This window comes from Gracilinanus agilis, chromosome 1, assembly GCF_016433145.1.
Source record: "Gracilinanus agilis isolate LMUSP501 chromosome 1, AgileGrace, whole genome shotgun sequence".
Taxonomy (NCBI): domain Eukaryota; kingdom Metazoa; phylum Chordata; class Mammalia; order Didelphimorphia; family Didelphidae; genus Gracilinanus; species Gracilinanus agilis.
Window position 1 is genome coordinate 714,409,677 of NC_058130.1, and position 18,839 is coordinate 714,428,515.

General features: G+C 34.8%; 1 protein-coding gene across 1 annotated transcript in view; it reads right to left on the reverse strand.

The window, feature by feature from the left end:
- CATSPERD (cation channel sperm associated auxiliary subunit delta) overlaps positions 1-18,839 on the reverse strand; it is a 101,132-nt gene that overhangs the window by 36,509 nt on the left and 45,784 nt on the right. The window contains exons 8-10 of the mRNA XM_044685254.1: positions 6,666-6,761; positions 4,361-4,443; positions 1,205-1,381 (exon numbers count right to left, since the gene is read on the reverse strand). Coding sequence (XP_044541189.1) covers positions 1,205-1,381; positions 4,361-4,443; positions 6,666-6,761 — 356 coding nt within the window. The remainder of the gene's footprint in view (positions 1-1,204; positions 1,382-4,360; positions 4,444-6,665; positions 6,762-18,839) is intronic.

Genomic DNA, 18,839 nt, shown 5'->3' on the forward strand with positions numbered 1-18,839 from the left:
ATGGCATCTCCCAAATTTCACTTTTACATGGTAAGATCCAGATGGGTTAATATGATCAAATTAAATGTTAATAGGAACATGGAGAAACAGGCCTAATATTACATTGCTGGAGCAGTTGTGAGTTTTTTTTTAGAAAATAAAATGGAAATATACATTAAGAGCTCTAAAGCTGTTTGTACTCATTGATCTTAAGATTCCATTACTAAGGTTAGGCTCTAAGGGCATTATTGACAGGGTAAAAAGCTGTGAATATATGAAAACATTCATGGAAGTCTTATTTATTAATGATAAAATAACTAGAAATAACACTAATGCAATGACTGGGAGAAAAGGCTGAATATATTATGATAACTGAATGTAATGGATTGTATTATATTATTAGAAATGACAAATATTTAAAATATAAAGAAAATAAGGGAAATATGGGAAGAGCATGAAGGGGAATAAGGGCAGACATAATATATGCCTGTTGACTGAAAGAGTGCATATCTTGCAATGACACTTTCTTCATATCCCATCTCAAAGTCTCTGCTGAAAGCTGAGACTAGTGCCAGGGCTAGGCATATGCCCCAAAGAAATAATAGAAATCAGGAGGAAAAGGACACATATGTATAAAACTATTTAGAGCAGCACTTTTTGTTGTGGTTAAGAAATTAGGAACTAGAAGGAGAAATGGCATATTATATCTTATGAATTTTTTAAAGTTTTTAATATTTTTCAGTTACATGTAGAAACAATTTTTGACAATTATTTTTTGACATTCTAACCACATTTCTGATTGATATTCTCTCTCTCCTTCCCTCTCCCGCCTTAGGTAGTAAGTAGTCTGATATAGATTATACCAGTACTTTCATATAATACATATTTCCATATTTCTCATGCCATGACAGAAGACACATATCACAAATACAATAAAAAACTCCCAAAGGAAATAAAATGTAGGATGGTATGCTTTGATCTACTGGCCCCTCTATTAAGGGACCAAATGAAATTTTATGGAATGAAACATATGGTATATTACATAAAACCTCATGTCATCATTCATCATGTTAGGATGTCTCAACAGTGGGGAAGAGCAAACTCACATTTCCTAACAACTAACACAGTTGATTAAATGAAAAATAAAATCATTGTTGATAAACAGGCATAAGAAACCTGAGGATACATTTTTAAAACAAGGAACACAAACTATATTATTTCATACCTTGCAAGTTTTTAAGCCAATCTCAGATTGATAGAGCAACTTCTGTATGTTAATGATACATACATGGAAATCATAGGCCTGAAAAACTGGATCTTGAATTGGAGTTACCACAAAAATGAATCCAACATTCCTAAACATCAAAGCTGTATTATTTATTGAAATATCTTCTGGCGTAACCTAAGGGGAAAACAGTGGCTAAGATTAAATGAATTCCATTTCATGCTGATGATTAAGATGTCACTTTGAGGACGAGAGTTAAATAATATGAAGGTCCTTAGACATGTTGTTAATAAATTAGTTCTTTTTCAGCCAAATATAATTCTCAACTAATGCAATTAAAAACAATACACCATAATATTAAGTATTTCATGTACTGCCAGAAAGCATGCTTTAGGAATAAGTGGATTCTAAGAGGAAAAATATGGCCTGAAACCTATGCCACAGCTCCTCATTTTGGTGTCTAATTTACAACATAATAGCTTAGCCTTAGGCAAAAGGAATGGTCTGGGAAACAGCAAGATTAAGTCTTTGCCTTCCTCAGTTTTTTGAAAGATTAAGCCCCTGCGGATATTACAGCAGAATTTTAACAAAAGAGTAAGCTGAAGCAGATCTTAAAGATCAGTAAGCAAGGGCAGGTACCTGTCCATAAATATGTCAGTGGCTTGCCTCCACTCATGCCAAAGATCCAGAACAAACACAGTTCCTTCCTGATAGGGTTTTGGAGAGTATAGAACAAAGCATAATTCCATCATGGGATTAAATACAAAATGATTGGTTAGAGATGTGAGGTGCAGGGAACAACATGCTTGGTTGGAAGTTTGGTAACTGAGGGTCACAATAGTCCCCTTCTTTTCCCATGAAACTAAGAAGGGTTCATTGTTGGAGTCTAGGTACAAGATAATGGCCCAGACTTTTGGAAAACAAACCAGACATTCTTGAAGGATAATTTGGTGGCTAAAGATATTGAGCCAAACTCCCTTCTTCTCATATGCTCTCCAAGGCCATACATATTATCAGCAGGAGAGCTGAATTTCCAAACGTAACCCATTACAGACCAGCTGAACTCTGAACTAAATTCAGAGATAAAGAACCATGACTTAAAGCAATTACAGGAAAAAAAGGCAGTACAGGAAAAAATCAATTCCTTGAAAATATACTCAAAAAGAATAATGATTCAGGATCAATTTTAATCTTTTCAAGGCCTAGCATATTGAGAGAAAATGATAACTTTTATCTGAGCTTTTGAAAAAGTTTTTACCTCTCTCATTCACTTTTACTATTGTAAAATTATTGATTTTATTAATTATTATTGTATTATTATATTAATTAATTGTAGTATTGTATTAATTAATTATTGTAAAATTACTAATATAAAATTATTATGTTCCATGAGAAAATGTCATCATTATCATTATCATAATTCTATTATTAATTCAATTTAATAAATATTTAGTAAGTACCTACTATATATCAGGCACTGCAAAGCACTGAGAATACAAAGAGACAAAAGATAGTTTCTGACCTCAAGGAGCAAAATGCAAACTAAAATATACAGGGCAAGCTGTAAGATAAATAGGAAATAACTAAAACAGGAGAGTCAGGAGAAGCTTCCTTTGAAAGGTGGGATTTTCATTTGGACTTAAAGGAAGACAGGAAGGTCAGCAGTCTGAGCAGAGGAGGGAGAGCATTCTAGGCAGGAAGGGACAACCAGAGAGAATGCCTGTGACATGGGCATTGTGCAGAGATGGCAGGGACCCTGTACCCCTTAACTCACATGGGCAGTGAACAGGGGAATTCCCTTCTCCCTTCCTGCCCTTGTGAACTCCGAGGCAAAGACCATTATCCTTGGAATTCCTTTAAGTTGAGATAGACAAAGAGATACACCTCCTCAATATCATCAAGTTGTATCTCATACTTCCATTTGTCCCCTAAACTATGAGGGTCACCCCCTATGTCTCCAGGCAGACTCCGATCAGATGACCAAACCCCCCACCGAATACCTGAATGTTTACCACTCTAGAATCACATCCTCATCATGACACAGCATCGCATCCCCACGATTGTAGAAGTATATCATCCCCAGGATTGAGGGATTCATGAGGGGCAGCCTCCCATGCCTGTTCCACTCATGCTGTCTTGCTGGCCATTAATCCTATCTTACTAATAAATCTTTCTTTTTACTTTTAAGCTAAACCTGGAGTCCTCTCATTCTTGAGAAAGGTTTCCTTCCTGAACCCAGGGGTTTACCATTTGCACCCCTACAACACCTGCAAGTGAGAGATGGAACAATGACCAGAAGGCCATTATCACTGCATCAAAGAGTATCAGTTAAAGAGGAAGATGTAAGAAGATTTGAAAGGTGGGGTGGGGGTGGCTTTGAATGACAAACAAAGCATTTTGTATTTGCTCTAAAAAGAAGCCAGTGTCTTCCTTCTAGGAACTTACACTCCAATGGGAGAAGATAATATTAAATATTATATTAGAAGGGGGGAGGAAATGTAATTTAGGTAATGCCTACCATGTGTCAGGCACAGTGCTAAGATTACACAAATGATCTCCTTTGATCCTCATGATGACTCTGTATGATTGATGTTATTATTATCCCCATTTTATTTAGGGGAATGAAGGCAAACAAAGGTTAAGGGAGTTGCTCAGAGTCCACAGACAGGCAGATTGGAACAAAAAGCTTCAAGACCAATGCTCCATGAACAGTGGTGCCACCTTGTTGCCTTTAAAAGAAGCTGAAAAACTGGAATGGAGAAAGGCAGGATAGGGAGACAACTTACCCACCTGGGGAATGGTGAAGAAAGAAGTTGGGAGAGTTGAGGGCAGAGACCAGAGAGGAATTAAGGTCAGCCTGAGCTTATTAAGATGGAAATTTTGGGAGGAACTAATCATAAAGCCATGAAGGCAGAGAGAGAGAAGGCTGGAGGTAGGGATAAATCAGAGTCTGCAGACTCAGAGGCTGTCACCCCCACCCCCAGGAATGAAGGAGAAAATATCCAGGCATCACTCGGTAATTCACAAAACATTTTCTTTCACAGCTCTTAACTGGTAGATAGTACAAAGGAAGAAATGACTTATCCATGGCTAGCAGAGGCAATATATCTTTTACTCCTGTCTTTCTCTAGGAAAAACAAACAAACAAAAACTTACTTCAAATATAGAAGTTGATAGCAATCCCAGAGTGCCATAAAAAAATCTCCCATTTTCAGTTAAAATTGCCAATTCATTATCATCTAGGGAAAAAAATTATACAGATATTGATTTTAAAATTTTGAATATTTAAAACAAAAGTTAACCTGGAATAATGAAAAGGTAATAGTCACATCTAGACTTTTTGAGTCAATTTCCTACTTTCTAACAGTTTCTTAATATCCTTAAATTTTTGACTATAACTGGGGAAGCACTTGACTGTTAAGTCAGTAAACTGAGACCTTGGTTTAACATCTCATTCATTATAGGCTCCTTTTTTGTGATTAAATCTTGGCCTTTTCAAAGGCCAATGCCTTTTCATAAGTATATACAGAATATTCAAAATGAGTAATTCAAGGTAGTTTTAGAGGTTGTATGAAGGACATTCTTTTCTTTTTTAAACCCTTACTTTCTGTCTTAAAATCAATAATGTGTATTGTTAGAGCCGGGCAATGGCAACTAAGTGATTGGGTTCTAAGGCAGAAGAAAGATAAGAGCTAAACAATGGAGACTAAACACCACATAAGGAGGATGTATCTAGGCCACATTTGAACCCAGAACCTCCTGTCTCGCGGCCTGGTTGTCTATCCATTAAGCCACTCAGCTGCCCAGACATTCACTCAGAGACCAAAGAATTTATGCTAAAATGCGTTTTGGAGATAATTTGATCTTATTCCCTCATTTTATAGATGAGGAAACTAAGACCCCAAAAGGACTTCCATCACAAGGCACACAAGTACCAAAGGGCTCCTTTAACTCTCAAACCAATGTTTTTCCAACTACAGCAATACTGTTCCTATTCTCTCAAAATGAATAGTTTAAAGTGGTTCACAGAGGCACGTAAGCCACATACAATTCAGTTCAACACTGTCTGCCAGGTACTTCTTTGTGATCTCTACCCTCGAAGTCTGATGATGAAGTAGGTTTGAAAGGTCCCAAGTTCAAGCCCTCAGATGTATCTAGCTAGGAGTTTTAAGGGCTGCTGAGCAAATTTTCATGTTATTTCATTTGATATTCATAATAATTCTGTCTTTGGAGGTAATAGTCATGAAACACATCAATGGATTGCGATGATGCCCTGAGTAAGAGAGAAAATTCTAGCCATGGACTATGGTTGGAAAAGTCATTCTTCTCTATTTTGCACTTTCATATACCAAGGAGGGCACAAGGAAATGTTACAGAAAGTGTGTTTGTGAGAAATAAGATTAGATATGTTGAGAAAACTGGGCCAATTGTATCCATCTTAAGTAAGGCTACAATGTCTGGTTGTTTTGCTTTGTTTTGTTTTGTTTTGTTTTGTTTTCAGTGCCTTGAGCAAGCACCATAGATTTTTAAAAAGTTAGACAACCCTGCCCCACAAATCCCATAGACGTACTTTTCCACTTTGTTTTCTTTTTCCATTCTCCCAGAAGGTGGTATGGGAGCTATTCTTTTTTTTAAAATTTATTTATTTAATTAATTTAGATATTTTCCCATGATTACATGATTCATGTTCTTTCCCTCCCCTCCTCTCTCCCCTCTCCCATAGCCAATGAGCAATTCCACTGGGTTTTACCTATTTCCATACTATTAATATTTGCAGTAGCATGATCATTTAGAGTCTACATCCTATGGGTAATATTCTGAGGGTTGCTCCATATGTGTGGGAAATCCAGTCATCTTTCTCATAGAGAGATCCTTAAAGACTCCCACTGTAGGTAGGAAACTTCACTTGTCAGGCTGGTGAGCTTCCTCTTTTACTACACTAGAAAGATTGGATAAGATGGAAGCAGAGGAGAAGAGGACCTGAACTTGGATGGTAGCTATGTGAGTGGAAAGAGGGGAAGTAAGGAAAGGAGGAGGAATCAATAACATTTGACAATTGATTAGATGGGAAGGATTAGGGAAAGAAAAGACCCAAGACTTAAGGGTTACTCTAAGATGCTGAACCTGGGTCAGTAGAAGGATTGTGGGGCCCTTACACGAAACATACAAAAATGAAGTTAACCTGGACCAAAGAAGTGTGCATACTATCAGTTAAAGGTGTTTGAGAAAGTATGGAGTATCCTATAGTAAACTAGGGCAAATGGTACTAAGTTTTACCTATGGCCAAAAATTGGCTCCAAAATTGAGTGTCCAGCAAGTACTTATTTAAGAACAAATTAAAGCTGTGAATTTCTCTACCCGAGGGGAATTAGATGTACCTCATTCAGAAAAGGGCCCCCCTAATTGCTTGAGAATATAACTTCCACAGGGGGTGGGAAGTGGGGTGAAGAGAGGTACATACGGGAAGCAACATTATAGATCTTCACTCTCATCTGTGCAATGGAATTATGCAAAAACTGCATATTCTTTTTAACAGCAATACTTCCAACAAGCTGACCTAGGAGAAAAAAAACACACACATATAGAACAAATATTAGAGCCAGAGCGCTTTTTAAGAAAAAAGAAAAATTATAGTGAAAGGTCTTGTGGCCCTGAGGTTTACAAATCCTATTCATAATTCAATTCAGCAAAAATAGTGGCTTTAAAAAAAAAAAAGAAGCAAACTAGATCACCTTATTTACATTTTTCTTTTTTTTGGAGGGGTGTCACAATTTGTATGTATCTTTATGTAATACTTGGTATTGTGATACTTGGGTTGTCATATTTAAACTTACAGGATGAAAGTATAGCACTGTGTTAATTATTCAGTGAGTTGTGTACAAGGGTGGTCCCCTCCTTGAGGAATGGATATTTAATGAAATTGAGGACTTCTAAGCATTCCTGATGAAAAGACCAGAGTTGGATAGAAAATTTAACTTTCAAATACATGGTTCAAGAAAAGCATAAAAAGATATTAAAAAAAATATTATAAGGGACTTAATAAGGTTAACTGTTTACATTTCTCTATGGGAAGATGATATATGTAACTTCTAATAATTATTATCATTAGGGCACTTAGAAGGATTCTACATGGACAGAGGGTGTGAGAGTGAATTGAAAATGTTGGGATGATATTAAAAAATGGAGTGGCAAATACCACTGCTAGGTTTATACCCCCAAAAGATCATAGGGAATAACACTTGTACAAAAATATTTATAGCCGTGCTCTTTGTGGTGGCAAAAAATTGGAAAATGAATGGATGCCCTTCAATTGGGGAATGGTTGAACAAATTGTGGCAGAACCAGGAGAACATTATACACAGACGGATACACTGTGGCACAATTGAATGTAATGAACTTCTGTACTAGCAGCAATGCAATGATGCAGGACAATTCTGAGGGACTTATGAGAAAGAAGCTATCCATATCCAGAGAAAGAACTGTGGGAGCAGAAACACAGAAGAAGAACAAACTGTTTGAACACATGGGTCGATGGGGCTATGATTTGGGAGGTAGACTCTAAACAACCATCCCAGTGCAACTATCAATAATATGGAAATAGATCTTGATCAATGATACATGTAAAACCCAGTGGAATTGTGCATTGGCTATGGGGAGGGGAGAGAGTGTTTTGGGGGGGGGGGGTGGAAGAAGAAAAGAACATGAATCATGTAACCATGGAAAAATATTCTAAAAAATAAAAAAAGGGGGGGCAGCTGGGTAGCTCAGTGGATTGAGAGCCAGGCCTAGAGACGGGAGGTCCTTGGTTCAAATCCGGCCTCAGATACTTCCCAGCTGTGTGACCCTGGGCAAGTCACTTGACCCCCATTGCCTACCCTTACCACTCTTCCACCTATAAGTCAATACACAGAAGTTAAGGGTTTAAAATAAAAATAAAAAAATAAAAACATTAAAAAAAATAAATAAATAAAATTTTTTTTAATGAAGTGGCAAGAAAGAGAGATGCCCAGTGAGACAGGAGAGGAAGAATGAGGGAAATTACCTTACATAAGAGTAAAAAAAGAAAGTTTTTACAGCAGAGGGGCAAATAATGGGAGAGGGATTGGCAGTACTTGAAGATCATTCACATCTAAATTGGTTCAGAGAGGTATATATATATATATAAAACACAATTGAATATGGAAATATATCTTACCCAACAGGGAAATGAGAGGGTAAACAGATAAGAGAAAGGGTAGGTATGATAAAAGGGAAGATAGATAAAAGAAAACAATAGTCAGAAGCAAAACAGATGCACAGGATAAAGAAAGAGAAGGATAAATAGAAGAAAATAGGATGGAAGGAAATGAACAGTTATTAATAAAAAATGAATATGAATGGGAAGAATTCACCCATAAAATGGAAGCAACATAGTGGATGAGTGAGATATAATGTGTCTTTCTCATAAGTAGTGTTAAGAACTTAGAGAGAAGTTATTATTTTCCCTTCCTTTCAGAACCCCACCCCCCTTCTTCAAATTTCAAAGGCTTTGAGGAATGGAGTAGTTCTCTGGGGACAAAGAGTCTCCAACTGATGATAATTCTACAACTGAGTAACTCAAGTATCTTTTTAAACTCATTTATCTTTTAAGATTATAATCCAGAACAAAGGATGGGAGAAGGGAAGTGTGAGGTAGGGGAGTTCCGATGATTGGAAAATCCTATAAACTGAGTCTTTGGATTCAATCCTTATAGACATCTAAAGCTGGGGAATGTCCCTTTCACAAAAGTATAAACTGCTGTCTTCTACTTTGGCTTCTGAGCTACATGTGTGTGAACTTCTTTCAGTGGTGGGGTCCACTGTCCATGACCTCATCCCACACAGTGGATTAAAAATCAGAATAGAAATACACTTGAAACATAGAGACAAATACAAAGTTAAAGTAAGGGGCTGGAGAAAAATCTATTATGCTTAATTGATGTAAAAAAGGCAGGAGTAGCAATCATGATCTTGGGCAAAGCAAAGGCAAAAAATAGACCTAATTAAGAGAGATAAGCAGGGAAATTGCATTTTGCTAAAAGGCACCACAGATAATAAAGTAAAATCAATACTAAACATATATGCACCAAATGGTATAACATCCATATTCTTAAAGGAAAAGTTAAATGAATTATATGAGGAAACAGACATTAAAACTATACTAGTGAAAGACCTCAACTTATCTCTCTCCAAGCCAGATAAATCTAACCATAAAATATTTTAAGGGGTATACTTTTTCTAAGCTTTACATGGTGCCTTCACAAAAACTGATCATGAATTAGGACATAAAAATCTCACCACCAAATGCAGAAAAGCATATTAAATGTATTAATATTAAATGTACCTTTTCCAGGCCATAATGTAATAAAAATTACATTCAATAAAGGGCCATGGAAGCATATATTAAAATTAATTAGAAACTAAATAATCTAATCTTAAAGACTGGTGGGTCAAAGAACACATATAAAAATAGTCAATAAATGTATGGGATGCAGCCAAAGCAGCACTTAGGGGAAAATTTATATCTCTAAACATGTACATCAATAAAAGAGAGAAAGAGCAGATCAATGAATTGGGTATACAAGTTTAAAAAAACTAGAAAAAAAACAAATTAAGAATCGTCAGTAAACAACAAAATAGAAATCCTAAAAATCAGATTAACAGAACTGAAAGTAAAAAAAAAAAACAACTAATAAATAAAATTAGGATTTTATGAAAAAACCAGCAAAGTACATAAACCATTGTTTAATTTGATTAAATAGAAAAAATAAAATCAAATTTCCAGTATCAAAAATGAAAAGGGTGAATGTATAACCAATGAAGATGAAATTAAAGAAATTATGGATTTATTTTGCCCAATAATATCCCAGTAAAATTTATAATCTAAGTTAAATGGACGATTTATTTTTTTTACAAAATTTTTTATTCACATTTTTTTTACATTTTTTACAAAAATATAAATTGCTCAGGTTAATGGAAGAGGAAATAGAATATTTAAATAATCCTATCATAGAAAAAGAAATCGAACAAGCCATCAGTGAGGTCCCTAAGTAAAAAACCCTAGGAACAAGTGGATTTACAAATAAATTCAAGCAAACATTTAAGGAATGATTAATTCCAATACTATATGAAGAATCTGGAAAAATAGATGAAGTCCTAAAAATTCCCTTTATGACCTCTTGATAAGAGCGCAAAATCACCCTCCCTCAAAACCCAGAGAAATAAAACCATAGACCCATTTCCCTAATGAATATTGATGCAAACTTTTAAAATAAAATGTTAGTAAGGAGATTATAGCAATACATCCCAAGGGTCATTACACTATGACAGGAAAACTATCTGCATAATTGACATCAATAACAAAAACAACAAAAATCCTATGAGGATAAATCAATAGATGCATAAAAAACTTTTGATGAAATACAATATCCATTCCTATTTAAAACATTAGAAGGTATAGAAATAAATGGAGGTTTTCTTAAAATGAAAAGTTGTATCTATCTAAAACCAAGAACAAATCTGTAATGGGGATAAACTTGAAACCTTCCCAGTAAGAACATTTTCATCATTATTATTCAATATTGTACTAGAATTACTAGCTACAGCAGTAAGACAAGAAAAAGAAACTGAAGGAACAAAAATAGGCAATGAAGGAACAAAACTATTTCTCTTTGCAGGTAATATGATAATATAATTAGAAAATCCTAGAGAATCAACTAAAAAACTAGTTGAAACAATTAGCAATTTTAGCAAAGTTGAGGATATAAAATAAACCCACAAACATCATCATTATTTCTATGTACTACCAATAAAACCCAGCAGGAAGAGACAGAAAGAAATTCTGTTTAAAATAACTATAGACAAGATAAAATACTTGAGAATCTATTTGCCAAAACAAATCCAGGGACTTTATGAACACAATTATAAAACACATTTCTCACAAGTAAAGACATCTAAACAACTAGAGAAATATTAATTGCTCAAGGGTAGACTCAGCCAATATAATAATGTGACAAATTTACTTAATTTAATTTACTTATTCAGTGTCATACCAAACTACGAAAGAATTATTTTTATAGAGTTAGAAAAAATAACAACAAAATTCATATGGAAGAATAAAAGGTCAAGAATAACAAGGGAATCAATGAAAAAAAAATGTGAAGGAAAGTGACTTGCAGTACCAGATTTCAAACTACATTACAAAGCAGTAATCATCAAATGATCTCTGGTACTGGCCAAGAAATAGAATGGTGGATCAGTGAAAGACATTAGATACATAATACCTAGGAGTAATGATCAGAGTTTGATAAATCCAAAGATCCAGGTTTTGGAGGTAAGAACTCACTATCTGACAAAAATTTCTGAGAAAAACTAGAAAACATTTTAGAAGAAATTGGGCATAAACCAACATTTCATTCACACTGTACATCGAAAGAAGGTCATAAAGGGTGAAATATCATAGGTAACTTAAGGGAGCATGGAAATTTTACTGTCAAATCTATGAATAAGGGGAAAATTTATTACCAACCAAGAGATAGGGAGGATCACAGAAACTAAAATGGATTGCATGAAATTGAAAAGCTTTTGTACAGACAAAACTAATACAGCTAAAATTAGAAGGAAGGGGGGGTGTGATTTTCTTCATTTCTTATATATGGAGGGAACTCACCTAAATTTATGAAAACAAAACAAAAATGCTGTTCTCCAAATGATAAATGTTCAAAGAATATGAAAATATGAACAAGTGTAGAAGGCAAACCCTGAAAAAGCCCCAGAGCTTTTCTTACTTTGTGTGTGTATACACATTCTTTTTTTAACATAGTTAATATGGAATATGTTTTGCATGATTTCACATGTATGATGAATATCATATTGCTTGCCTTCTCAAGTGGTGGAGGAGGAGCACAAGAAAGGGAGAGAATTTACAACTCAAAAATGTTTTTAAATGAATGTTAAAATTTTTTCCATGTAATTTGGAAAATATTTAATGAAATTAAATATTTTTAAAAATTAAAAATGTAATCTATAAAAATCTTTGAAATCTAATACACAATTTTGTCATGTCATATCCTCCCCCCTATTACTTGGTTCTCCTCTTTCTAGTCATGACCTTTCAATAGTCACAGGACTCAATATTATAATTATCATAATATTATTATATCCTTCAGGAAGTTTATTGAACATAGGAAAATAGAAAGGGTAAAGAAGAATCCATCTGCCCCCAAGTTTTGACTCCATTTCCCTCCCATCAAATACCAGTTCTACAATAAATACACATTTAAGTAGCAAAGAAATCAATTTATCTGAGTCAATAGCAAAATAGAAATCAAAGAAAGTATATGTAGGAGAAATATATACTGGATGAGATAGAGTGAAGGAGCTCTTCCATTAGGAGTGATAAAACTCAACTTAACCAATAAAGAGAGTCCCAGATCTTATGCAAGAGGGAAATTCCCTGAAATCTCCAATGTAGCAAGTTGGGGATAGGAACATGATGGAAATTGCCAATTCTTATATTGGCTTCTTCCAAGAGTCTCTTCTCTTCCTTCAAAACATGAAGTGGGATTCACATCATCCCTGGTCTCTCTTGAAGATGGAAACCAGAAATGCTCCAAAGAGACTCAAGAAACCCAAAGAAAATCTGAAGACTGCTCTCAGCAACTCTGCCCTTCTCTTAATGCAGAAGGAGGGCATCAGTCCCTACCAGTGAGGAAAGAGTCCCATATCAATGGGGTTTAGGCTTGTTTACATTTTTCCCTTTTTCTTTAAAAATTTTTCTCTTTAGTTTTAACCTTCATTGAAAAAATATTTTTGAGCTCCAATTTCTTTCCCTTCCTCTGTCCCTTCTCACTGATACTCCTTGAGAGGGCAAGCAACATGATATAAACTATACATATGAAGTCATGTAAAACATATTTCCACATTAGGCATGTTGCAAAAGGAAGAAACATAAAGAAAATTTTTAAAGTATGCTTCAATATGCCCTCAGAGTTCATTTGTTCTCTCTCTGGAGATGGATAGCCTTTTTCTTCATGAGTCCTTTGGAATCATCTCAGATCACTATATTGATTATGGCCAAGTCTTTCCCAGTTGATCATCCTAACATTATTACTGTTACTGTGTATAATGTTCTGGTTCTACTCACTTTGCTTTGCATCAGTTCATGTAAGTCTTCCCAGGTTTTTCTGAAACCAACTTCCTTGTCATTTCTTATAGCACAGTAGGATTCCATTACAACCATATACCACAACTTGTTCAATCATTCACCAATTGCTGGGCATCCTCTCAATTTCCAATTTTTTGCCACTACAAAAAGAGCTGCTATAAATATTTTTTATAGCCTTTTGGGTATGGTTCCAAAATGTTCTCCAGGATGGTTGGATCAGTTCACAACCCTACTAATAATGCATTAACGTTCTTAAAGCATTTGTCATTTTTGCTTTTCTATCACATTAGCCAATCTGATAAAAATGTGAGCTGGTACTTCAAAATTGTTTTAATTTGTATTTCTCTAATCAGTAGTGATTTAGAGCATTTTTTCATGTGACTACTGATATCTTCTGAAAACTGCCTGTTCAAATAATTGGAGGCAGACAGAAGAAGACAGAGTAGAAGCAGGGAAAGCTCAAAACCACCATGAGAATCCTCTCCAACCAATCAATACCACAAAACAAATACTGGAATGAAACAACCAACAAAGAGATGGAATGAAGCAACTTTTATGCAGAGAACAACTTGAAAGATAGGCAAAGAGTGCCTGATTCACTGGGGTGAGAGGGGAGCACAGCCAGCATGAGGCTACAAGGAGTAAGGAGCAAGCCTACATCAATTGTTCTGAACCTGGTTCCAAGCCCTGATACCCTGCCTAAGTCAATAGTAGTACAACCCTGATGTACACCCTGTAAAGTTCCAAGCAAACCTGCAGTAAGCTATGGAATTCTAGCCCAAGGCAATCTGTGCTGCGCACCTGATCTGTGTAGGCCCAAAGTAAGGCCAGGAGCCCCAGCTCAAGCTCATAGTTAGGACTTGAATCCCCATTTGAGACAGGCTGTGTGGCACTCTGGATCAGTGTAAACCAAGATCTAGGTCCTGGGTCCCCAGATAAGACAGTTTTCAGGGTACTGGCCCAGGGGAGCCCAGTTCTAGCTAGCCCTTTCCAAAACTCAAGGTAGAGTACCAGAGCAAGACAGTCCACAGTGTGCCTGACCTGATCAAGCCCAGAATGAGATCAAAAGTCCCACCTAAGCCTGAGGCTAGACTTTGAGCCATCAGCAGTCTCAGGGGATGATTTAATCAGCAGTGGGAGGTAGCTATCAGAGCTCCTAGCCTACAGTCCATCATAGCACTTTGGAAGAACTTGGAAGAAGTTTAAGAGAGTGCCTTATCCTCCTGAGAACAGAGCCTACCCTTAAAATAAAAATGAAAGTCAAGAAAAAGGCTGAGAAAATGAGCAAACATCACAAAAAGCACCTAACCATATTTTTATGGAGGCAAAGAGCAAGGCACAGACACAGAAGGGGACAATGAAAGCAAAGAAAACATACACAAAGCTTAAAAGAAAAATATGAATTAGACTCATTCTAGAAGAGCTCAAAAAGGATTTCAAAAATCAATTAAGAGAGGTAGAGGAAAAAATAGGGAAGAGAAATCAAAGCAATGCAAGAAGAAATGGGCCAAAGGAAAAAGAAGGCTTGAATGCTCATGGAAAAAAGTAATTCCTTAAAAATTAGAATTGTGCAACTAGAAGCTAATGACTTCATGAGACACCAAGAAACAATAAAACAAAATCAATAGAATTAAAAAAATATGAACTATCTCACTGAAAAAAACAACTAAAAAAACTAGAAATAAGAACAATTTTAAAATCCTCATTTAAAGACTAAATTAGAAATCCTAAACATTAAAGGAGAAATTAATGAATTGAAAGTGAACCTGGGGCAGCTGGGTAGTTCAGTGGAGTGAGAGTCAGGCCTAGAGACAGGAGGTCCTAGGTTCAAACCCGGCCTCAGCCACTTCCCAGCTGTGTGACCCTGGGCAAGTCACTTGACCCCCATTGCCCACCCTTACCAATCTTCCACCTATGAGACAATACACCGAAGTACAAGGGTTTAAAAAAAAAAAAAAAAAGAAAGTGAACCATTGAACTAATAAATAAAACGAGGTGTTGGTTCTATGAGAAAAAACAAAACAAATAAAATGGACGGAGTGGTTAATTTGATTAAAAAAAGGAAAAAAGAAAGTTAAAAAATCAGTATGAGAAATGAAAAGGGTGAACTCACCACCAAAGAAGAGGAAATTAAAACAATCATCAGGAGCTATTTTGTCCAATTACATGCCAATAAATCTGATAATCTAAGTGAAATGGATGAATATTTACAAAAATGCAAATTGCCCAGATTAACAAAAGAGGAAATAGAACACTTAAATAATCCCACCTCAGAAAAAGAAATTGAACAAGCCATCAATGAACTCCCTAAGGAAAACTCCCAAGGGCTAGATGGATTCACAAGTGAATTCTATCAAACATTTAAAGAACAATTAATCCCAATCCTACATAAACTATTTGGGAAAATAAGCAGAAAAGGAATCCTATCATATTCTTTTCATGAAAAAAATATGGTACTGTTACCTAGGCCAGGAAGAACAAAAACAGAGAAAGAAAATTATAGGCTAATTTAATTAATGAATATAGATGCAAAAATTTTAAAGATACCAGTAAGGAGACTACAGAAATATATCACAAGTATTACATGATTATCTCAATAGATGCAGAAAAAGTCTTCAACAAAATACAACACCTATTCCTATTAAAAACACTAGAAAGCATAAGAATAAATGAGTCATTCTTTAAAATGTTAAGTAGTATCTACCTAAAACTTTTAGCAAGTATTATATGCAATGGGGACAAGTTAGAAGCCTTTCCAAATAATATGAGGAGTGAAACAAGGATGCTCATTATCACCACTATTATTTAATATTGTATTAGAAATGCTAGCTTTAGCAATAAGAGAAGAAAAAGAAATTGAAGGAATTAAAGTAGGCAATGAGTAAATTAAACTATCACTTTTAAGATGATATAATGGTATATTTAGAGAATACTAGAGAATCAATTAAAAACTAGTTGAAATAATTAATAATTTTGATAAAGTTGCAGGATACAAAATAAATCCACATAAATCATCAGCATTTCTATATATTACCAACAAAGTCCAGCAGCAAGAGTTAGAAAGAGAAATTTCATTTAGAATCACTTTAAACAGTATAAAATACCTGGGAGTCTACTTGCCAAGGCAAACACAGTAATTATATTTATATTTGTCATTATAATTATAAAACATTTTTCACATAAATAAAATAATTTCTAAACAATTGGAAAAATATTAATTGCTCCTGGATAGGCCAAGCTAATATGATAAAAATAACAATTCTACCTAAATTATTAATTTATTCAATGCCATATCAATCAAACTACCAAATAATTATTTTATAGAACTAGAAAAAATAACAACAAAATTTATTTGGAAGACCAAAAAGTCAAAAATATTAAGAGAACTAATGAAAAAAAATGTGAAGGAAGGTGACCTAGAAGTACCAGAACTCAAACTGTACTATAAAGCAGCAATCATCAAAGCCATCTGGTACTGGCTAAGAAATAGAATGGTAGATCAATGGAATAAATTATATACACAATATACAGAAGTAAATAACCTTAGCAACCAAATATTTAATAAACCCAAGGATCCTAGCTTTTGGAATAAGAACTCATTATTTAACAAAAACTACTGGGAAAATTGTAAAACAGTATGGCAGAAGCTAGGTATAGACCAATATCAATAGACCAATATAGACCTATACCAAGATAGGGTCAAAATGGATATATGATTTAGATATAAAGAATGGTATCATAACTAAATTAAGGGAACACAGAATACTTTACCTGGCAAATCTTTGGAGAAGGGAAGAATTTATGACCAATCAAGAAACAAGAGTATTATAAGATGTAAAATGAAAAATTTTGATTATACTAAATTAAAAAGCTATTGTACAAACAAAACTAATGTAACCAAGATTACTAGAAGGGAAACAACAAACTGGGAAGAAAATTTTTATAACAAATGTCTCTGATAAAGGTCTAATTTCTCAAACTTATGGAGAACCAAGTCAAATTTATAAGAATACAAGCCATTCCCCAGTTGACAAATGGTCAAAGGATATGAACAAGCAATTTTCAGATGAAGAAATCAAAGCCATCAATAATTATATGAAAAAATGTTTTAAATCAATCTTGATTAGAGAAATGCAAATTAAAATATCACTGAGGTACCACCTCACACCTATTGGCCAATGGGGCAGTAAAGGAAAGTGGTAAATGTTGGAGAGGATGTGGCAAAATTAGGACACTAAACCTTTGGTGGAGTTATGAACTGATCCAACCATTCTGCAGGGCAATTTGGAACTATGCCCAAAGGGCTATAAAAATGTATATACCTTTTGATCCAGTAGATAAAAGGGGGGAAAGGACCTCCTTGTACAAAAAATATTTATAGCAGTTCTTTTTGTAGTGGCAAAGAATTGGAAATTGAGGGGATGTCCATCAATTGGAGAATGGCTAAACAAGTTGTGGTACACTTTGGTGATAGAATGCTATTGTGCTATAAGAAATTATAAGCAAGGTGATTTCAGAAAAAAGGTATAAAGATGTGCAGGAACAGATGCAGAGTGAAATAAGCAGAACTGGGAGAACATTATATATAATATGGCAATATTATATGATGATTCTCTGTGAAAACCTGGATACTCTCAGCAATGCAATGATCTGGTACAATTCTGAAAGACTTATGGGGAATGATAATCCACCTCCAGAGAAAGAACTGTTGGAGTCATCTTTCACATCAGTGTATTTATGGTTTTATTTTGGGGTTTTGGTTATGCATGAGTGTGCTCTTACAACAATGACCCATTTAGAATTGTTTTACATAATAAAAAGAAAACAAAAAAAAGAAAAAGAAAACTGTTCATATCTCTTGACCATTTATTAATTGGGAAATGGCTCTAAATTTTATAGATTTGGCATAGTTCCCTCTTTATTTCAGAAATGAGATCTTTATCATAGAAACTTGCCATAAAAATCCCACCCCATCCCCCAAGTTTCCTTTTTTCCTTCCAATTTTGGCTGCATTGGTTTGTGATAAAACCTTTTAATTCAAAATTATCCAATTTACTTCCTGTAATCCTCTCTCTCTCTCTTGTTTGATCAAAAACTATTCCTTCATCCATAGACCTGACAGTAAAATTTCCATATTTTAAAGTTTTATTTATATTACCCTTTATGTCTAAATCATATAACTATTTTGACCTTATCTTGGTATACTGAGTGAGATGTTAGTTTGCATTGCAATATTTAAAAATATAAAAACCATTCTTAGCAACCTGACCACACAAAAAAGGGTAGTTGGCCATTGCTGAACCTCATGGAATAGTATGCCTGACTCTTGGCTAGATTGTTGGAACAAAGCTAGTATGATGAAATTCAATAGGAATCAGTGCAAAGTCTTGTGCTTTGGTACAAAAAAATCCAAACCTCACCACATCTTCATTGGTATTAGTCAGCAGGTGA